The sequence below is a fragment of the Balaenoptera acutorostrata genome, chromosome 13 (genome assembly GCF_949987535.1).
Source record: "Balaenoptera acutorostrata chromosome 13, mBalAcu1.1, whole genome shotgun sequence".
NCBI classification, from domain to species: Eukaryota; Metazoa; Chordata; class Mammalia; order Artiodactyla; family Balaenopteridae; genus Balaenoptera; species Balaenoptera acutorostrata.
Window position 1 is genome coordinate 18576652 of NC_080076.1, and position 20568 is coordinate 18597219.

General features: G+C 37.0%; 1 protein-coding gene across 2 annotated transcripts in view; it reads right to left on the reverse strand.

Moving 5' to 3' along the window:
* The window catches only part of WDR7 (WD repeat domain 7), a 365561-nt gene that overhangs the window by 314408 nt on the left and 30585 nt on the right, over positions 1–20568 (reverse strand). For both annotated transcript variants that reach the window (XM_007191962.2, XM_007191960.2), the window contains exons 6-12: positions 13103–13179; positions 12135–12254; positions 8453–8598; positions 7995–8097; positions 5108–5240; positions 4611–4859; positions 3471–3691 (exon numbers count right to left, since the gene is read on the reverse strand). In XM_007191962.2, the coding sequence (XP_007192024.1) occupies positions 3471–3691; positions 4611–4859; positions 5108–5240; positions 7995–8097; positions 8453–8598; positions 12135–12254; positions 13103–13179 (1049 nt within the window). The remainder of the gene's footprint in view (positions 1–3470; positions 3692–4610; positions 4860–5107; positions 5241–7994; positions 8098–8452; positions 8599–12134; positions 12255–13102; positions 13180–20568) is intronic.

Here is a 20568-nt window from a genome sequence, read left to right on the forward strand (position 1 = left end):
CTTGCCTGACTCTCCTCCTAAAATATAAGTTTATATTTCTTGGAACACTGAAATGCATCACTTGGCAGATAGTAATACTGCCCAAAAAAACTTGTAGAATTTTTGTCAATAACCCTTTGGCACTATACAATCCTGAATTACTTCAATATTTCCTATCTCAAAGGATATCTTCAGGAAACTTTTAAATTTTCTTACTGTATTTTAATTCTTTAAAATAATCTGTATCATATGAAAGTCAAATCTCAGTTAACCAGACTATTCAGGGAATCAAACTCAATTTCAAAGCACTTTGCCTAAATGGAGTTTTACTATATGGGAAAAAATAAATAAATAAAATTCCTCTAAAAAATGAAAACAAAAACCTTCAATGTACAATAAACATAAAATCTATTCAATGTAGGTACTCTACATAACACTACAGGAAATGTTTATCATCTATGAACATGCCAAAATTTTTAAATAATTAAAACTCCCATTAATAAAGGAATAGAGAAATAGTGTATTAAAAATAAAGTATATAGAACCACTGAGTCTGGCACTAAAGTAATACTAATCTATAGCAAGAATTTGGAAAGATTTCAGGTAAAAAGATGCTAAAAGAGCACAAAAATGAAGGAGTGGGGAAAGAAAGGATGACAAAGAAACACCTGGACAGTAGACAAGTAAGATGTGCATGTGTGTGGAGTTGTGGAAGGGCGTATAGTCTGTCCTCAAAGCTCATCTCCAGCTGCAGCACCTTTTCCACCCAGCAGGAAGGATTTCATTTTTGTTCACTGTCTACCAAAGCCAGGAGACAATGATTTTGCTCAGTACTTTTTCTTAACAACCTCCTATATTTTGGTAAACATGAAATGACCACAAATTAAGAAAGAAAAAATCATCATAATTGTACATTCTTAATTACAATTAAAGTCATTTTTAAAATGCAACCAACATTTCTCTGTTTTAGAACATCTTTTCCTGGGGCAAAAAAAAAATTGCGAGAAATCAAAACTCAACTTCTTTCCCAATCTACCTAAGATAAGAACCAAAACCCTATTCTAATCAAAAAAGCAGATGACAAACTTTTCAGTATTTATCTTTAATCATTACAGTTGGTAAATATTTATAATCTTCCAACTACCAGATCACTTTAAAATAAAAATTTTCTTTGCTAAAAGAAAATGACATTGGATCAATTTATGAGGACAATTCAAGTATTAAAATCCGCATATGATGTTGTTAACTCTAATCTCAGCAAAATAGTCATCTGCTAAACATTTAGCAAATATCAAATTCTTAGCTTTTTATTAATCAGTTAGGCTATTTGATTTTCAAACATATTAGCTGCTGGACCTAAAACTACCAGCTAAATGAACAGCCTAATAACTAGGCAGGCATTATTTACTTGTCAAATTATCACAAAGCTAAAAGCAAATTTGTCTTAATCAGTACTTTTGAAAGTTAATTAAAAACAGGAAAATTCTACTGTTAAGCCTATAATAAGTAAATTATTTTCCAAGTACCAGACTTCCTTGTCTGTCTCTCTCTTCTTCGTATTTCCCAGGCAACTAGCACCTCTGGCGGGCACCTAGTCTAGTAAGGAGACCATTCTCTATTTAGTTGCATATATGTCTATTAGGTAGCTTTTACTCACTACAGATTATTTCTAAATGCAGTTGATCAAAAAAATTTTATTATATTAAATACCCACTTGAAATTTTTTAAAAAGAAACCAGAAAATGCTCTCATATAAATATGTAAGCTAAAAAATATATTAATGTAGTTCAAAAAGAAAACATGACCTTATGGAAACCACTCAGAAAAACTTTCCTTTTAATACCTGTAATTAAAAAAATACACACACACACACACACACACACACACTCTAGTATTTTCAGTGTTTTATTCTTATGAAAACAAAAACCAGCCAAATCAGAAATGGTTGCACTAAACTGAAATAAAATACTCTAAATTATCAATTTCAGCATCAAAAAATTAGATATTTCCCCAAATTTGCAGTCAGAGATCAAAAAACTCATGTTTTAGTATGGGGCGTTAAGTACTGTTAAATAAAGTTTAGGGCAGGGGTTCTAACAGTGCTGTAACTTAGTATAATGACAATGATACCTATTTCACTAAAATAAACATACAATTGGTTATTTAAATAAATACACAATAATTTATCTCAGTGATGAAGATTAAAAGAAACGAACCACCAACTGGGAAGAAAGAAAAAGGCAAAAAATTTTTAAAAAGAAGGAAGAGGATAATTAAGTATCTGAATTTTCAAATCTGGCAGGGGAAAAAAAGAGAGAGAGAGACACTGGTACTAGAACCTCCTACAACATCACCAGTATCAAGTCAAATGAAATCTAGCACTGGCAGAACATGGCAGATAACATACATTACCAGGAAGATTAAGTAAGTAGAAAGGGCAAGGAAGATTTTCTGAGCTTTGAAATGAGACTCCTTGTGAACACTGTATCAGATAGAGAAGTCAAATGCTTTTCATTTCAGTAAGACCATAACTGGTGATGCTGAAGGGATTATGATAGGCATGAAACATGTGTGCAAGAAGATGGTGTGTCTGTGTGTTTGTGTATGTGTGTGCACACACACGTGTGAGTGTGTGGGCATAGTGATGATGCCAACAGAAGTGGCTAATCACATGAACAAGTTCATGATTAACAAACAGTAAAAGAAATTATGGGTCTGTTATTCATCCATCCTAAGTTCTCCTAAAATCTCCTATTTCTAAAATTATTAGGCTGTTTATATTTGACATCATGGCCTAACCTACACGCACATCACTAAGAAAGCCATCTGCTTTCACAAAGGTATGTACAAAATTTTCCAAAATCATTTTCAGTACCTGTTATGCTTTCTCTTGTCACAATAATTGTTTATTTAAACGAACTCTAGGGAATTTCCTGGCAGTCCAGTGGTTAGGACTCAGTGCTTTCACTGCCGGGGCCCAGGTTTGACCCTTGGTCAGGGAACAAAGATCCCACAAGCTGCACGGCGCAGCCACAAATAAAAATCAAAATAAACAAACTCTATTTATAAGTAATGAGAAGTATTTTGCTTCAAACTACCAAAGTATACGTTTACTATCTTTCTGCTCAGATGAAGCTGAAAATAATGAGATTAGAGAATGACTTTGGGGATACTTAAACTACTTTAGAACAAAAAATTGAAACTTCAGTAAACATATTCTAAATTACTACTACATTTCGGGGACAAGCCACGCTATTTAGGAGCTAATAACAGGAAAAAAAAGCTATGTGCATCTTCTACTTCTATGTGCCCAATGGTAATAATTGTAACTTTGCCTAAACATCACATTACCACTGTTTAGTTTTTAAATTAAAAGGATTTTTTAATTCTCCTGTCACATTTTAAGTTACTCTGCATTTCATTTATAGTAAGCCTAATAGCAACACAACTTGACTCTACCACAGTGAAATAATCTTTCATGATCAACTTACACTGCAGTTTTCAGGCGGAACCAGAAGCTGAGTAATCTCGCCACCATGGACACAGAAGATGTGTTTCATTTCTCCAGAAAAAATGTCCCAAATTATGACCGAAAAATCCACGCCTCCAGATATCAGATATCTTTGATCATAACGAGCTGATACCTGATGCGGATACAACAAGCACGTGACTTTGTTCCGATGACCACGGAGTGTCCTGTGAGGTGGCCAACCTGTGAACGAAGTTTTGGATTTAGCTATACATTTTATCACTGAAAAGGCTTCTAGTTTTCTAGAACTGCTCTGTAGTTCTAGAAATAAGGTAGCTACATACCACATGAGACTACTGAACTCTTGCAGTCTGGCTAGAGTGGATTCATATGTGCTATGAATGTAAAATATACATGAGATTTCAAAGACTTAGCACCCAAAAACTGTAAAATATCTCATTAGTAATTTTTATATTGATTACAAGTTGAAATGAAAATAGTTTTGCTGTACTAGGTTAAAGAAAATATATTATTAAAATTAATTTCTCCTGCTTCATTTTTACTTTTCTTAATGTGTCTATTCGAAAGTCACCTATATTGTTACATATGTAGTTGTACTGGACAGCACTGTTCTAAAAGATTACCAGTATTACTGATAATATGATAATTACTAGTACACTATATAGGTACCCAATAATAAATGGAATTATTAACACATATCAAAGAGATAAAATTAGATACCTCTTTATTTACAGTCCTTACATGGTGTTTATTCCAATAATAGACACTAAGTACAGTTGATCCTTGAACCACAGAGGTTTGAACTGCACAGGTCCACTTATATGCAGATTTTTTTCAATAAATATTTACTACAGTACTACACAGGGGCAGCTGATTGAATCCAAGGGTACAGAGGGCCAACTGTAAAGTAATATGCAGATTTTCAACTGTGCAGAGAGTCAGCGCCCCTAACCCCCTGAGTTGTTCAAGGGTCAACTGTAGTGTATTTTATTAACTGCACATTAAATTCTACCAACTACATTGCACACTAACAACTACACGGATTCATTGTATTTGTTAAAAACAAAGAGTGCAGACATTGTCAAGTTCATGGTTACAGAGTTCTCAAAACACTTTAGACACTAGTAGATCCTCAGGATACCTCTGCGGAGCATGTGCTCCCCTTGCAGCAGCTGCACTATGGCTGTCTGCGTGGCAGGTACAATAACGATGCTTCCATCTTCACGGCCACAAACGAGTCGTCCGTGGGCTGGTATGTACACACTTGCGGTCACCTTAAGAGGTTCATTACTACTGGGAATGACACTCAGCTGATCTATAATTCCGGCAGGACAAGGATTCAGTTTATCAAATGCCTCTTGCAAACTAACAGAAGTTCTCATTTCCAGCTCTGTGGAGGTTTTGTTTGGTATAAAAGAAAAACATTTAAGCATTTTAGAAAAAACATTAAACATATAAAAATAAATGTGCTTACAGATGATTCAGTAATATACCAAAGAATAACTGTCATCAACTATAATTCTAAGAAGAAAATGACATATGTACATTATGAATTTGCTATACAGTGGCTGGTATTTAGGTTGTTAAATTTAAAAAATTGAGAAATTACTGCTAGTGATTTACTAGCACCTCCTGTACCTTCCTGTTTATCAGGTGTGTCTGATATGTTCCAAATATTCAATCTTCCAGAAGAATCACCCTGAATCAATAGTTTGTGGAAGTATTCCTTACATCCATAGAAGAACCGAGTAACAGGAGGACAAATTAGCAACTGTAAAAAAAAAAATTTGTTCAAATACCCTTAGCTATCTTTTTAAAGAAAATATTTCACACATTAACATTTTTTCAGATTAGGATGTTAAGTACTTTGCCTCAGTACCAGAGTTAAAAAAAAATTGCATTTATAGAATGAGTATTCAATAATATTTTAATTAATTTTGTAGCACTGAAACACATATCAACTAATACCCAAATCCAGTACATAGAACACAAATGAAAACTAAATATAGTCTTTCTCTAGAATTAATATTTTTATTCTTTTTCTCCGCTTTATAAAAACCACAATGCAATTATTTGTCTGCTATTAAGCAATTAATACAAGGATATACCCCTCTTTACCAAAAAGAAAATTCTCCACTTAAAAGGTCAAAAGGGGAGAACAGGCTAATCTGAGCTTTCTGCCCATCCCTGATTAGTCTCCAAGAGTAGATGCAAAACTAAACTACCAAGCCTGTACAACTAGAGGACTCTTTTTTTTTATGAGAATATTTTTCAACTAATGGCATGACACTTGATCACATTTACATAATCCACTTGAACCTAGCCTGATATGTTTGCTATAAACTACTAGGAACAAAAACCATTCATTAGGGTGTTGTGTACACTTTCATTTTTAAAACAAATCATTTTTCTGCTTAAGATCCTGTGCCTTCAGTGAGATCACTTATTTGAAAATACTAAATAGTGGTGGACTCCTAAACTTAAAGTTTAGATTATTAATATACTAAAACTGGAGTATTAAAGCATAGAAGCTCATCCTAAAAAGCAGTAAAAAATAGACTTCAGTGTTTAAACATATAGTTAACAAATAATCTGTATTAGTATCAGTTGTTTCCTAAAAAGCATTATCCTATAGAAATTATATGCATTAAGCATAGTTAATTACTTGATTTAACTTAAAGCCTGAAAATTACTAAAAGTTTTAATTGATAAACAACATGCTTAACTAGGAAAAGTTGCTACAACAGCTGTAATAACCAGTATTTCATATTTCAATGTGTATCTAACACCACACAGTACATATATTTTAATTTAAAATGTATTGGGGAACTGATACATAAAGAAACATGGTATCTATTTGTTTTGTTTCATGGTGTTTTTTATTTTTGGCCGTGCCAGCAGCTTGCAGGATCTTAGTTCCCTGACCAGGGACTGATCCCAGGCCCCAGCAGTGAAAGTGCTGAGTCCAAACCACTGGACCACCAGGGAAATCTCATCATGTATGTTTTTTATATAAGTCATTATCCCTTGATTTAAATAGAAGTGACTATCTAGTTTGGAGAGCAGTAAGTAGGAGTTTAAGTTAAGAGACTAAAGGACAGGTCATAGAAGATCTTAATTTTACATGGATGTATAAATTCTATATATTCAAAATATTCATGTAAAAATTAATTGCCTTCCCCTCGCAATCCCTCCACATAAAGATGGAACAAAATGTTCAGAATGAAAAAGCTGTGGAAACCTAGAACTTAAGTAAAGGAAACTTTATTTCCAAAACCAAAGCTTCTTTCTTTTTTTTTTTAAAGTCATAGGTCTTTTTTTTTTTTTAATTTTTATTTATTTATTTATTTATTTATGGCTGTGTTGGGTCTTCGTTTCTGTGCGAGGGCTTTCTCTAGTTGTGGCAAGTGGGAGCCACTCTTCATCGCGGTGCGCGGGCCTCTCACTATCGCGGCCTCTCTTGTTGTGGAGCACAGGCTCCAGACGTGCAGGCTCAGTAATTGTGGCTCACGGGCCTAGTTGCTCCGCGGCATGTGGGATCTTCCCAGACCAGGGCTCGAACCCGTGTCCCCTGCATTGGCAGGCAGATTCTCAACCATTGCGCCACCAGGGAAGCCCCAAAGCTTCTTTCTTAATGCTCAAAGAATAGAGAGTTGAAAACCCAGTACTAAGTGCATTTCAACTTTAAATTGATATTAAGTAGGTTTTTAGAAGTCATAATAAATTTGGTTTTTATAGGGAAAAAATGTCTTTTTTCTTTATTTCTAATGCCTAATAATTTAAATCACTACATGATTTTGGGGAGCTACTGCAATACCTTGTTCAAATAATAATCAGTCAGCATTATTACATAATTATCTTTGTCCTTCTAAAATTACATCTCTCACTATGTTTATAACTGCATGAGTATAAAATCAATTTATACCATCAATATGAATTTTTTTTTTTTTAATTTTATTTATTTATTTATTTATTTATGGCTGTCTTGGGTCTTCGTTTCTGTGCGAGGGCTTTCTCCAATTGCGGCAAGTGGGGACCACTCTTCATCGCAGTGCGCAGGCCTCTCACCATCGCGGCCCCTCCCATCGCGGAGCACAGGCTCCAGACGCGCAGGCTCAGTAATTGCGGCTCACGGATCCAGCCGCTCCACGGCATGTGGGATCTTCCCAGACCAGGGCTCGAACCCGTGTCCCCTGCATTGGCAGGCGGACTCTCAACCACTGCGCCACCAGGGAAGCCCCATCAATATGAATTTTATCAAAAAGTCATTGCCACTTTGTAATCAGTATAAGACCATTTTTATTCCTGGAGAAAAGTGAATGCTACATTATAGGCATATTGTAAGCAAATCTGAAAATTGTGCTTATAATAACTGACGAGGTCAAAATGTTTTACAGCATCTAACACACAGCCTTGAATTGTATTGAATCTTCCAAATGTTTAGCTACCAAAGACACCAATAAATATAGTTGTAAAAATTTTTCAACATAACTACCAATTATAAATGATACCTGAAGAATTTTACCTCTTTATCTGTTCGATCCAAGAGGCTATGTTGTACCGGAGGAACTAAATTTTCAACTGCTTTCCCCACATCACTGCGGAATGAATCACTAGCTGGAAGGCAACTGAAAATGAGAAAAATACAACATTCAGTAAAAATACTGACATTAAATATTTTATCATACCATATGATGACTTTTTTTGACAATGGACAAAATATGGATGTTTTAATTATAGTTAATTTAATATAGGCATGAAATTAAATAATTAATGTTACTAACATACCCTACTTCAAATAAAAACTCCACCTAATTTCTGTGCTTAGAAGTTAAACCTCAATTACAAATCTAACTTAAGTTCTCAAGTTTATTACCTAAATTAAATATTTATACTTCCTACATTTTCATACTTTCAGGTTATAACCCAAATTTGGAATCTTTTGCTTTCAATTAAAGTCCTAACTTATTATTTATTGAATACCTGGCAGGTAGTTTGTAAATATAACTTTGCCCATTTTCAGTCCAAATGATGACTTTATCTGCTGAGACAAAGTCACCTCCAGTCCATGTCTGTCCATTTTCACTTGGACCCGAGCACAACAGGGAGTAGTCTCCAGCATCAAATACCTACAAGGAGTAAGAGATTGGCAATCGTTTTAAAAACCATAAAACAAAATAAGACAATTTAACCATATAAAAACTGAAAACTTCTTTTTGGCAGTAACTGTCTGAGAAAGTCATGCTGGTGGGTTGCAGTACCATCTACATGTTGTTTTCGTATGCATTTCCCTGATGATTAATGAAACTGAACACCTTTCTACACATTTACTGGCCACTTGGCTTTCCTCTCTTGTGAAATGTTTTTGTTTGTTTTCCTATTGGGTTGTTGGGTGTTCTTCTTGGCCTGTAGAAGTTGTCTTTTATCAATAATAGACGAGTCCCTCATCATATTGTACACCATAGCTATCTTCTCTCACTCTGTGGGTTGTCTTTTTTTTTTTTTTTATACATCTTTACTGGAGTATAATTGCTTCACAATACCGTGTTAGTTTCTGTTGCACAACAAAGCAAACCAGCCATATGCATACACATGTCCCCATATCCCCTCTCTCTTAAGCCTCCCTCCCTGTGCTATGCTGCTGCTTCCCACCAGCCAACTATTTTACAGTCCGTAGTGCATATACGTCGATGCTACTCTCACTTCACCCCAGCTTTGCCCTCCCACCCCATGTCATCAAGTCTATTCACTATGTCTACCTCTTTATTCCTGCCCTGCAACTAGATTCATCAGTACCACTCTTTTTTTTTTTTTAGATTCCATATATATGTGTTAGCATATGGTATTTGTTTTTCTCTTTCTGACTTACTTCACTCTGTAAGACAGACTCTAGGTCCATCCACCTCACTACAAATAACTCAATTTCGTTTCTTTTTATGGCTGAGTAATATTCCATTGTATATATGTGCCACATCTTCTTTATCCATTCATCTGTTCATGGACGTTTAGGTTGGTTCCATGTCCTGGCTGTTGTAAATAGTGCTGCAGTGAACATTGGGGTGCATGTCTCTTTTTGAATTATGGTTTTCTCAGGGTATATGCCCAGCAGTGGGATTGCTGGGTCATATGGTAGTTCTATTTTTAGTTTTCTTAAGGAACCTCCATACTACTTTCCACAGTGGTTGTATCAATTTACATTCCCACCAACAGTGTAGGAGGGTTCCCTTTTCAACACACCCTTTCCAGCATTTATTGTTTCTAACTTTTTTGATAATGGCCATCCTGACCAGTGTGAGGTGATACCTCATTGTAGTTTTGATTTGCATTTCTCTAATAATTAGTGATGTTGAGCATCTTTTCATGTGTCTCTTGGTCATTTGTATGTCTTCCTTGGTGAAATGTCTATTTAGGTCTTCTGCCTATTTTTTAACTGGATCATTTGTTTTTTTGATACTGAGCTTCATGAGTTGTTTGTATATTTTAGAGATTAATCCTTTGTCTGTTGTTTCACTTGCAAATATTTCTCCCATTCGGAGGGTTGTCTTTTTGTCTTGTTTATGGTTTCCTTTGCTGTGCAAAAGCTTTTAAGTTTAATTAAGTCCCATTTGTTTATTTTTGTTTTTATTTCTGTTACTCTAGGAGGTGGGTCAAAAAAGATCTTGCTGTTGTTTATGTCAAAGAGTGTTTTTCTTATGTTTTCCTCTAAAAGTTTTATAGTATCTAGTCTTACATTTAATTTAAGTCTTTAATCCATTTGGAGTTTATTTTTGTGTATGGTGTTAGGTAGTGTTCTAATTTCTTTCTTTTACATGTGGCTATCCAGTTTTCCCAGCACCACTTATTGAAGTGACTGTCTTTTCTCCATTGTATGTTCTTGCCTCCTTTGTCATAAATTAGGTGCCCATATGTGCGTGGGTTTATCTCTGGGCATTCTATCCTGTACCATTGATCTAGTCTTTTCACTCTTGTGTGTGCACTTAAGAGAAGGCTGATCTCACATGATTATAAAATGCTTACAATGGGCACACAAGAAACTGGTATTAGCTACTGCCTCTGGGGAGGGGAAGGGAAGTACCCCGGGGGGAAAAAGGTGTATATTTTTCACTGCATCCTCTTGCACTTTGTTTTACTTCTATTTGGATGTGTTTTAAGTTTTAAGACAAAGGAAGGATCCCATATGGCCTACTACAACAAAGCAGCTGCTAGCTTTTCTTCTCTAATCTTATTCCCAAACAATAGTCATATGGTAAGGCTGTCCACTCTGAGACAGGATAGCACAGTAGTAATGAGAGCAGCTGCTGCAGTCCGGCTGCCTGAGTTGTATAACCTTAGTCACCTGTACAACCAGCACCACTTGTAGAATCTTAGCCAAGTTATTTATCCCCCCTACGCCCCAGCTGCCTCATCTGCGAAATGGGCAAAGCCACAATTCCTGCTGTGGCAGGCGGCCTCTAAAATGGCCCCATCAATCACTGACTCCTGGTAGTATTAGGAACCTCACGTAATCCTCTCCCTTGAGTATAGGCGGCATTTTGTGACTGTTTCTAGAGAACTGAATGTGGCAGAGGTAATGGGATCTCAGCTCTAAGATTAGGTGGGTCTTGGCTACACCTTCTCTTGCTCACTTTTTTTTTTTTTTTGCCACGTTGTGCAGCATGTGTGGCATCTTAGTTCCCCGACCACGGATTGAACCTGTGCCCCTGAATTGGGAGCATGAAGTCTTAACCACTGGACCACCAGGGAAGTCCCTCTTGCTCACTTATTCTGAGGAAGGACAGCTCCTGTGTTGTGAGCTGTCCTAATGGAGAGGCCCACATGGCAAAGAACTAAGGTCTCCAGCCAACAGTCAGTAGGACCTGAGGCCTGTCAACCACCTGGTGAGTAAGTTTGGAAGCAGACCCTCTCCTAGGTGAGCCTTGGGATGAGGTAGTCATCCCAGTCGAAACCTTCATCACAGTCTGTGAGAGACCCTGGGCCAGAGGTACCCAGCCAAGCCATGCCCAGATTCCTGATCCACAGAAACCCAAATTCCTGACCAAAACAGATGATTCATATTTGTTGTTTTAAGTGACTAACTTTTGAAGTAATTTGTTACACAGGATTAGATAACTAATATACCACCCCTCAGAGAGTTATTTCCAAATAATACATGGAAAGCTTTGAAAAATATGCTAGGCACAGGGCAAGTGATCAAAACTTGATGGCTCTTTTTCTATTATGGAAATATTAAAGTCTGGCAATGTGGAAGTAATATATACCTTCCATCATTAGCTCTTTAGTGACAGAAGAAGACCTTGCCAACTCCAAAATGTCAGAAAAGAATGGCAATTTGGATAATAACAACCTACAAAGATACAGCCAACTTGCAGAAAACTCACCACCATTGCCCACGCTGTACTGACAAGACAATGAAAAATATGGTAGCAAAAGGCAGAAATTCAGATCAACAGAACTAACAACCATTAACTGAATCATTCTATGAACCAAAACAAAAAAGACAACTATATACAGCCAAATTCCATACCTCAAAACATGATATCAAAATCAGACCAAATGTTTCAAATATTTTAACACCAAGCTCTGCCTTACAATTATCTTTGGAACTCTGATAAACCAATATCATGAAGGGCAAAAATACAATTTCTTACTTATGTAGTTATCTTACCCTCCAATACTTGGAGCACACAACCAGAAGTGACCTCTGTGTGAATGCACAAAAAGAGATGCTTTGGCAATTCTGACAATAAATTGGTTTGGATTCCTCTTCAAATATTGGCTCCGTATCCTGAAAAGAGAAAGATCTGTAAAACTTTAGGATTGGCTGGGTCATCAGTTAAAATTATCACACAATGATAAAGAAAACAAAATGAAATAAAGGCACCTCTTCATATGTTCATCAATTTAGCCCCTCACGTGAGAACCAAGGTAGTAAAAAGCAGCAAAGATATACTCTAAAGTCATCTGGGTACAACATCTTTGCTACAAAGCTACTTAAGATTAAAATACTAATGAGAGTCAGAGTGTCATCACTGGCAATGACAGACAATAAAAATTTGAGTCAATCCTAATTTTTATAGTTACATGTGCTTGTAGGTTAAAAAAAAAACTCATCAATTCCTGCACTTTCTCCCAGATTCAATGTCTAAAAATTCCCTAACTGAAGAGATTAGTATCTATACTGCCAGAAAATTGATCTGCTTTCTTATTGATAAAAAGTAACACAGAATTCAAGTCCAAAGAACTCAGAGGACTAAAACTTGCTTTACATCCTCTTTGTGGTGGTTTGCTTTTTTTTTTCCCCTCAAGCAAACTACCTTTTAACTTCAAATTTAAACAGAAGCAGTTAAGGAAAATCCTCTTCTGTGTTTCTCTACTTCAGATCCTGTACAGTATGTTTCTCTGCTTTGCTCCCTTGATAAGGCAGATATCTACCCTCAAAAGGGGAAAAAAATAATTCATGTACAGAGAGAGCATACTTGGGGACTCTTCTATACTATGTCAATAAGACTATTGAAAAGAATAGCTTTTTCCTTCCTCTTTAAGTAAAAAAGAGAAGGGGCCTATCATGACTAAAACGTTAAGACTCCATAAGAACAGAAACAGAGAACTCACTTCCAGCCTCATTTGTCTCACCTGCAGGCCACTTATTTCCGAGGTAACAATCCACACCTTCAAGATGCCCGTCACTGAGAGCGCCACCACGGTGTCCTCTACACCGAGAAGGAAGAAGAAGCCAGTTACAAGCACAACATGCTTTCTTTCTAAACAATAATATGGTTACAACAGTGACATGGACCATGGTTTGCTTTTTTTTTTTTTTTTTTGCATCACCCTCCCTCCCACCCTCCGTATCCCACCCCTCTAGGTGGTCACAAACCACCGAGCTGATCTCCCTGTGCTATGCAGCTGCTTCCCACTAGCTATCTATTTTACGTTTGGTAGTGTATATATGTCCATGCCACTCTCTCACTTGGTCCCAGCTTACCCTTCCCCCTCCCTGTGTCCTCAAGTCCATTCTCTTCATCTGCATCTTTATTCCTGTCCTGCCCCTAGTTTCTTCAGGACCATTTTTTTTTTTTTTTTTTTAGATTCCATATATATGTGTTAGCATACGGTATTTGTTTTTCTCTTTCTGACTTAACTTCACTCTGTATGACAGACTCTAGGTCCATCCACCTCACTACAAATAACTCAATTTCATTTCTTTTTATGGCTGAATAATATTCCATTGTATATATGTGCCAAATCTTCTTTATCCATTCATCCGTCAATGGACACCTAGGTGGCTTCCATGTCCTGGCTATTGTAAATAGAGCTGCAATGAACATTGTGGTACACGACTCTTTTTGAATTATGGTTTTCTCAGGGTATATGCCCAGTAGTGGGACTGCTGGATCATACGGTAATACAATGATTGTTCAGTGATTGATACAGTGGCTGTATCAATTTACATTCCCACCAACAGTGCAAGAGGGTTCCCTTTTCTCCACCCTCTCCAGCATTTATTGCTTGTACATTTTTTGATGATGGCCATTCTGACCGGTGTGAGATGATATCTCATTGTAGATTTTTGATTTATTTATTTATTTATGGCTGTGTTGGGTCTTCATTTCTGTGAGAGGGCTTTCTCTAGTTGTGGCAAGTGGGGGCCACTCTTCATCGCGGTGCGCGGGCCTCTCACTATCGCGGCCTCTCTTGTTCCGGAGCACAGGCTCCAGACGCGCAGGCTCAGTAATTGTGGCTCACGGTCCTAGTTGCTCCGTGGCATGTGGGATCTTCCCAGCCCAGGGCTCGAACCCATGTCCAATGCATTGGCAGGCAGATTCTCAACCACTGAACCACGAAGGAAGCTCGTCATTGTAGTTTTGATTTGCATTTCTCTAATGATTAATGATGTTGAGCATTCTTCCATGTGTTTTTTGGCAATCTGTGTGTCTTCTTTGGAGAAATGCCTATTTAGGTCTTCTGCCCATTTTTGGATTGGGTTGTTTGTTTTTTTGATATTGAGCTGCATGAGTTGCTTGTATGTTTTGGAGATTAATCCTTTGTCCGTTGCTCCATTTGCAAATATTTTCTCCCATTCTGAGGGTTGTCTTTTCGTCTTGTTTATGGTTTCCTTTGCTGTGCAAAAGATTTAAAGTTTCTTAGGTCCCATTCGTTTATTTTTGCTTTTATTTCCATTTCTCTAGGAGGTGGGTCAAAAAGGATCTTGCTGTGATTTATGTAACACAGTGTTCTGCCTATGCTTTCCTCTAAGAGTTTCATGCTGTCTGGCCTTACATTTAGGTCTTTAATCCATTTTGAGTTTATTTTTGTGTATGGTGTTAGGGAGTGTTCTAATTTCATTCTTTTACATGTAGCTGTCCAGTTTTCCCAGCACCATTTATTGAAGAGGCTGTCTTTTCTCCACTGTAGATTCTTGCCTCCTTTATCAAAGATAAGGTGACCATATGTGCGTGGGTTTATCTCTGGGCTTTCTATCTTGTTCCATTGATCTATATTTCTGTTTCTGTGCCAGTACCATACTGTCTTGATTACTGTAGCTTTGTAGTATAGTCTGAAGTCAGGGAGCCTGATTCCTCCAGCTCCGTTTTTCTTTCTCAAGATTGCTTTGGCTATTCGGGGTCTTTTATGTTTCCATACAAATTGAGAATTTTTTTCTTGTAGTTCTGTGAAAAATGCCAGTGGTAGTCTGATAGGGATTGCATTGAATCTGTAGATTGCTCTGGGTAGTATAGTCATTTTCACAATGTTGATTCTTCCAATCCAAGAACATGGTATATCTCTCCATCTGTTTGTATCATCTTTAATTTCTTTCATCAGTGTCTTATAGTTTTCTGCATACAGGTCTTTTGTCTCCTTAGGTAGGTTTATTCCTAGATATTTTATTCTTTTTGTTCCAATGGTAAATGGGAGTGTTTTCTTAATTTCACTTTCAGATTTTTCATCATTAGTGTATAGGAATGCAAGAGATTTCTGTGCATTAATTTTGTATCCTGCTACTTTACCAAATTCATTGATTAGCTCTAGTAGTTTTCTGGTAGCATCTTTAGGATTCTCTATGTATAGTATAATGTCATCTGCAAACAGTGACAGCTTTACTTCTTCTTTTCCAATTTGGATTCCTTTTATTTCTTTTTCTTCTCTGAGTGCTGTGGCTAAAACTTCCAAAACTATGTTGAATAATAGTGGTGAGTGGGCAACCTTGTCTTGTTCCTGATATTAGTGGAAAAGGTTTCAGTTTTTCACCATTGAGGACGATGTTGGCTGTGGGTTTGTCATATATGGCCTTTATTATGTTGAGGAAAGTTCCCTCTATGCCTATTTTCTGGAGGGTTTTTATCATAAATGGGTGTTGAATTTTGTCAAAAGTTTTCTCTGCATCTATTGAGATGATCATATGGTTTTTCTCCTTCAATTTGTTAATATGGTTTATCACAATGATTGATTTGCGTATATTGAAGAAGCCTTGCATTCCTGGGATAAAACCCCACTTGATCATAGTGTATGATCCTTTTAATGTGCTGTTGGATTCTGTTTGCTAGTATTTTGTTGAGGATTTTTGCATCTATGTTCATCAGTGATATTGGCCTGTAGTTTTCTTTCCTTGTGACATCTTTGTCTGGTTTTGGTATCAGAGTGATGGTGGCCTCGTAGAATGAGTTTGGGAGTGTTCCTCCCTCTGCTATATTTTGGAAGAGTTTGAGAAGGATAGGTGTTTGCTCTTCTCTAAATGTTTGAAAGAATTCGCCTGTGCAGCCATCTGGTCCTGAGCTTTTGTTTGTTGGAAGATTTTTAATCACAGTTTCAATATCAGTGCTTGTGATTGGTCTGTTCATATTTTCTATTTCTTCCTGGTTCAGTCTTGGAAGGTTGTGTATTTCTAAGAATTTGTCCATTTCTTCCAGGTTTTCCATTTTATTGGCATATAGCTGCGTATAGTAATCTCTCATGATCCTTTGTATTTCTGCAGTGTCAGTGGTTACTTCTCCTTTTTCATTTCTAATTCTATTGATTTGAGTCTTCTCCCTTTTTTTCTTGATGAGTCTGGCTAATGGTTTATCAATTTTGTTTATCTTCTCAAAGAACCAGCTTTTAGTTTTATTGATCTTTGCTATCGTTTCCTTCATTTCTTTTTCATTTATTTCTGATCTGATCTTTATGATTTCTTTCCTTCTGCTAACTTTGGGGTATTTTGTTCTTCTTTCTCTAATTGCTTTCGGTGTAAGGTTAGATTGTTTATTTGAGCTGTTTCTTGTTTCTTAAGGTAGTATTGTATTGCTATAAACTTCCCTCTTAGAACTGCTTTTGCTGCAGCCCATAGGTTTTGGGTCATTGTGTTTTCATTGTCATTTGTTTCTAGGTATTTTTTGATTTCCTCTTTGATTTCTTCAGTAATCTCTTGGTTATTAAGTAGTGTATTGTTTAGCTTCCATGTGTTTGTATTTCTTACAGATTTCTTCCTGTAATTGATATCTAGTCTCATAGCGTTGTGGTTGGAAAAGATACTTGATACGATCTCAAGTTTCTTAAATTTACCAAGGCTTGATTTGTGACCCAAGATATGATCCTGGAGAATGTTCCATGAGCACTTGAGAAGAATATGTATTCTGTTGTTTTTGGATGGAATGTCCTATAAATATCAATTAAGTCCATGTTGTTTAATGTATCATTTAAAGCTTATGTTTCCTTATTTATTTTCATTTTGGATGATCTGTCCATTGGTGAAAGTGGGGTGTTAAAGTCCCCTACTATGATTGTGTTACTGTCGATTTCCCCTTTTATGGCTGTTAGTATCTGCCTTAGCATACTGAGGTGCTCCTATGTTGGGTGCATAAATATTTACAATTGTTATATCTTCTTCTTGGATGGATCCCTTGATCATTATGCAGTGCCCTTTGTCTCTTGTAATAGTCTTTGTTTTAAAGTCTATTTTGTCTGATATGGGAATTGCTACTCCAGCTTTCTTTTATTATTATTTTTTTTTTTTTTTGTCTGTATTGGGTCTTCGGTTCGTGCGAGGGCTTTCTCCAGTTGCGGCAAGCGGGGGCCACTCTTCATCGCGGTGCGGGGACCGCTCTTCATCGCGGTGCGCGGGCCTTTCTCTATCGCGGCCCCTCCCGTTGCGGGGCACAGGCTCCAGACGCACAGGCTCAGCAATTGTGGCTCACGGGCCCAGCTGCTCCGTGGCATGTGGGATCTTCCCAGACCAGGGCTCGAACCCGTGTCCCCTGCATTAGCAGGCAGATTCTCAACCACTGCGCCACCAGGGAAGCCCCCAGCTTTCTTTTGATTTCCATTTGCATGGAATATCTTTTTCCATCCCCTCACTTTCAGTCTGTATGTGTCCCTAGGTCTGAAGTGGGTCTCTTGTAGACAGCATATATACAGGTCTTGTTTTTGTATCCATTCAGCTAATCTATGTCTTTTGGTTGCAGCACTTAATCCATTTACATTTAAGGTAATTATCGATATGTATGTTCCTATTACAATTTTCTTAATTGTTTTGGGTTTATTATTGTAGGTCTTTTCCTTCTCTTGTGTTTCCTGCCTAGAGAAGTTCCTTTAGCATTTGTTGTAAAGCTGGTTTGGTGGTGCTGAATTCTCTTAGTTTTTGCTTGTCTGTAAAGGTTTTAATTTCTCCGTCAAATCTGAATGAGATCCTTGCTGGGTAGAGTAATCCTGGCTGTAGTTTCTTCTCTTTCATCACTTTAAATGTGTCCTGCCACTCCCTTCTGGCTTGCAGAGTTTCTGCTGAATGATCAGCTGTTAACCTTATTGGGATTCCCTTATGTGGTTTGCTTTAATGAAATTAAATAATAGCATGTTTTACAATTAGCATGAAAACCTAATTCTGTATTTTATGAAATAACAGAAAACAGATTTCAAAACAGGTTAATGAAGATGATCTAAAATTTGGAGTTCAAGGAAAAGGTTTTTTTAGCTGCTTGATTTATTTCTAACTTACAAGTTTTAATAATGTCAAATATTCTTGATTACTATGCTATGAAATAAGTTTTTTTAAAAAAAAGTTTTTAAGAGTTTAAAAAACTAAAAATCAAACACACAACTTTTATTCTTCAAAGTTCACTTTTAGTTATTCGTCATGGGGGAGCACAGTCACTTTCTTTCTTCAGGGCACACGTTTCCCCTTTTCCCACCTCCCTTGCCCACCATTTTATTGCACACCACACCCTCCACAGGCCATGATCAAGAGGAAGACATAACATAAAACCTAAATTCATCAGCTTCGGGTGAGGGAGCAGTCACAGCACCACAGTAATGTTCGTGAACTCTGAGAGGAGGGGGCGTTAGATAGCAGTCTAATGCAGGCTCCAGAGGGAGGGAGTATGCGTTAAAATCACATTTTCTTCACTAATTAACCAGTGAACTGTGCATAACTTCACTAACCTATCCTAAATTCAATTTGCTTATCTGTAAGCAAATGTAAATGAATAAAGTAACGACAGTACCTACCTTAATGGTCTGTTATGAGAATTAAGACACACCACAGGTATAGCCCTCAATGCATCAATAAAAATTAGTTATTACTGTTATTTAAAACAGTGTTTGCTACATTTCAGGATAAACTTTATTTGTACTGCCCGGCTCCATAGGCAAGGTAAAGCACTGAAATGCACTGATTACAATTCCACCATCTCTGTACGAAGAAGCTAGAACAACTACTCACAAGTCTGTCAATTACTGTAAAAGTGCAACATACCAATATATCTAAAATTCTCAAATATCTACACACTAGAATAGGGTAAAGCAGATTAAAAATTGTGTATGTTAGCAACTTTATAAACTGACAACACTTAGAAATGCATGCACAGCACAAAATTTTCCATTAAAGTTACATTCTATCCTATTCAGACCAGTGTGTACATGTATATTTCACATGTGGCTATTTCCCACACACACCTAGATAACGCTTTTTGTACCTATGTACAAACTATTTTTAGAGGCTTCATCTAATCTGGGCAGCCTTCCTACTTGCCCTCAAAGTCCCTTCACTGCCTTCACTAATTCTAGCCTCTGTGCTATTTCTCTATCTCATCACATTTCACACCCTGAACTGCCTTTTGTTTATATATCATCCTCCCTTACTAGAATTTGAGTCCCTTCAGTAGTTCAATCCTTCGTACCTAAAAGACGGTAGGCACTCAATAAATATCTGCTGAATGGCTGTCGAATAAAAAGCTATGTGCTGATTTCCAACCATAAGAGGTAATAAAGGAAAGCTCCCACGAAACTGAAGGCAGTTCACCAATGGAGGTGGTGTAAGACAGTGGTAAAGTAACCGCTCTGGGGTCCATCTGGGCACCAGTAAGCCACAAACTTGCTCTGTGATCTTAAGTAAAGACTCCACCATGCTAAACTTCACCCATCTCCGCATCCACACATCCTAAGACAACTGCACCTGTCCCACTGGGTGCCGTGAGAACTGTTACCATATGTAAATGCTCAGCATGCGCCCGATACTGTGAGCACTCGGTAAATGAAGTCTCACGGCAGTGGCAGTGGTGCTAATTACAGGTCAGCCTTTACAGAAGAGCACACAACTATGAGGCATTTGGGAGGAAAAAAATGCTCCAAAAGAGACATATAGGAATATACATGTTCAGTATTACTTACTGTTCTTTTCCTGAACAATTTTACTTTCGTTCTCACAATTGTTACTGAAAGGTTTCAATGGAAATGAAGAAAACATACTTGTATTTGCTGAGCATCAACTACACACCAAGCCCTTACCAGGAACTTTCATTAAATTTAATTGTGTACAATCCCCTCCCTTTTCATCATCTCCACAAAAAAATGGAAACACTTCCTATGCCTCTTCAGCAAGTGACAAAACCGGGCCCAAGAAATACACAGATAAACTACAGTTCCTCCCACCATACCTCCAAGGGGTTAAGATATTCTTCTTCCACTTCAGAAAATCACTGACACACTCTAAGACAGCCAGAAACTAGTGATCTATTCCATGGAATGGAGATAATGTAACACTTTAAATCTTAATTCAATCAAAGACTCCTTTATGAAGGTAGAGACAGACCATAAATCATGAGAGTAGTTATTTCTTAAACCTAAGAATA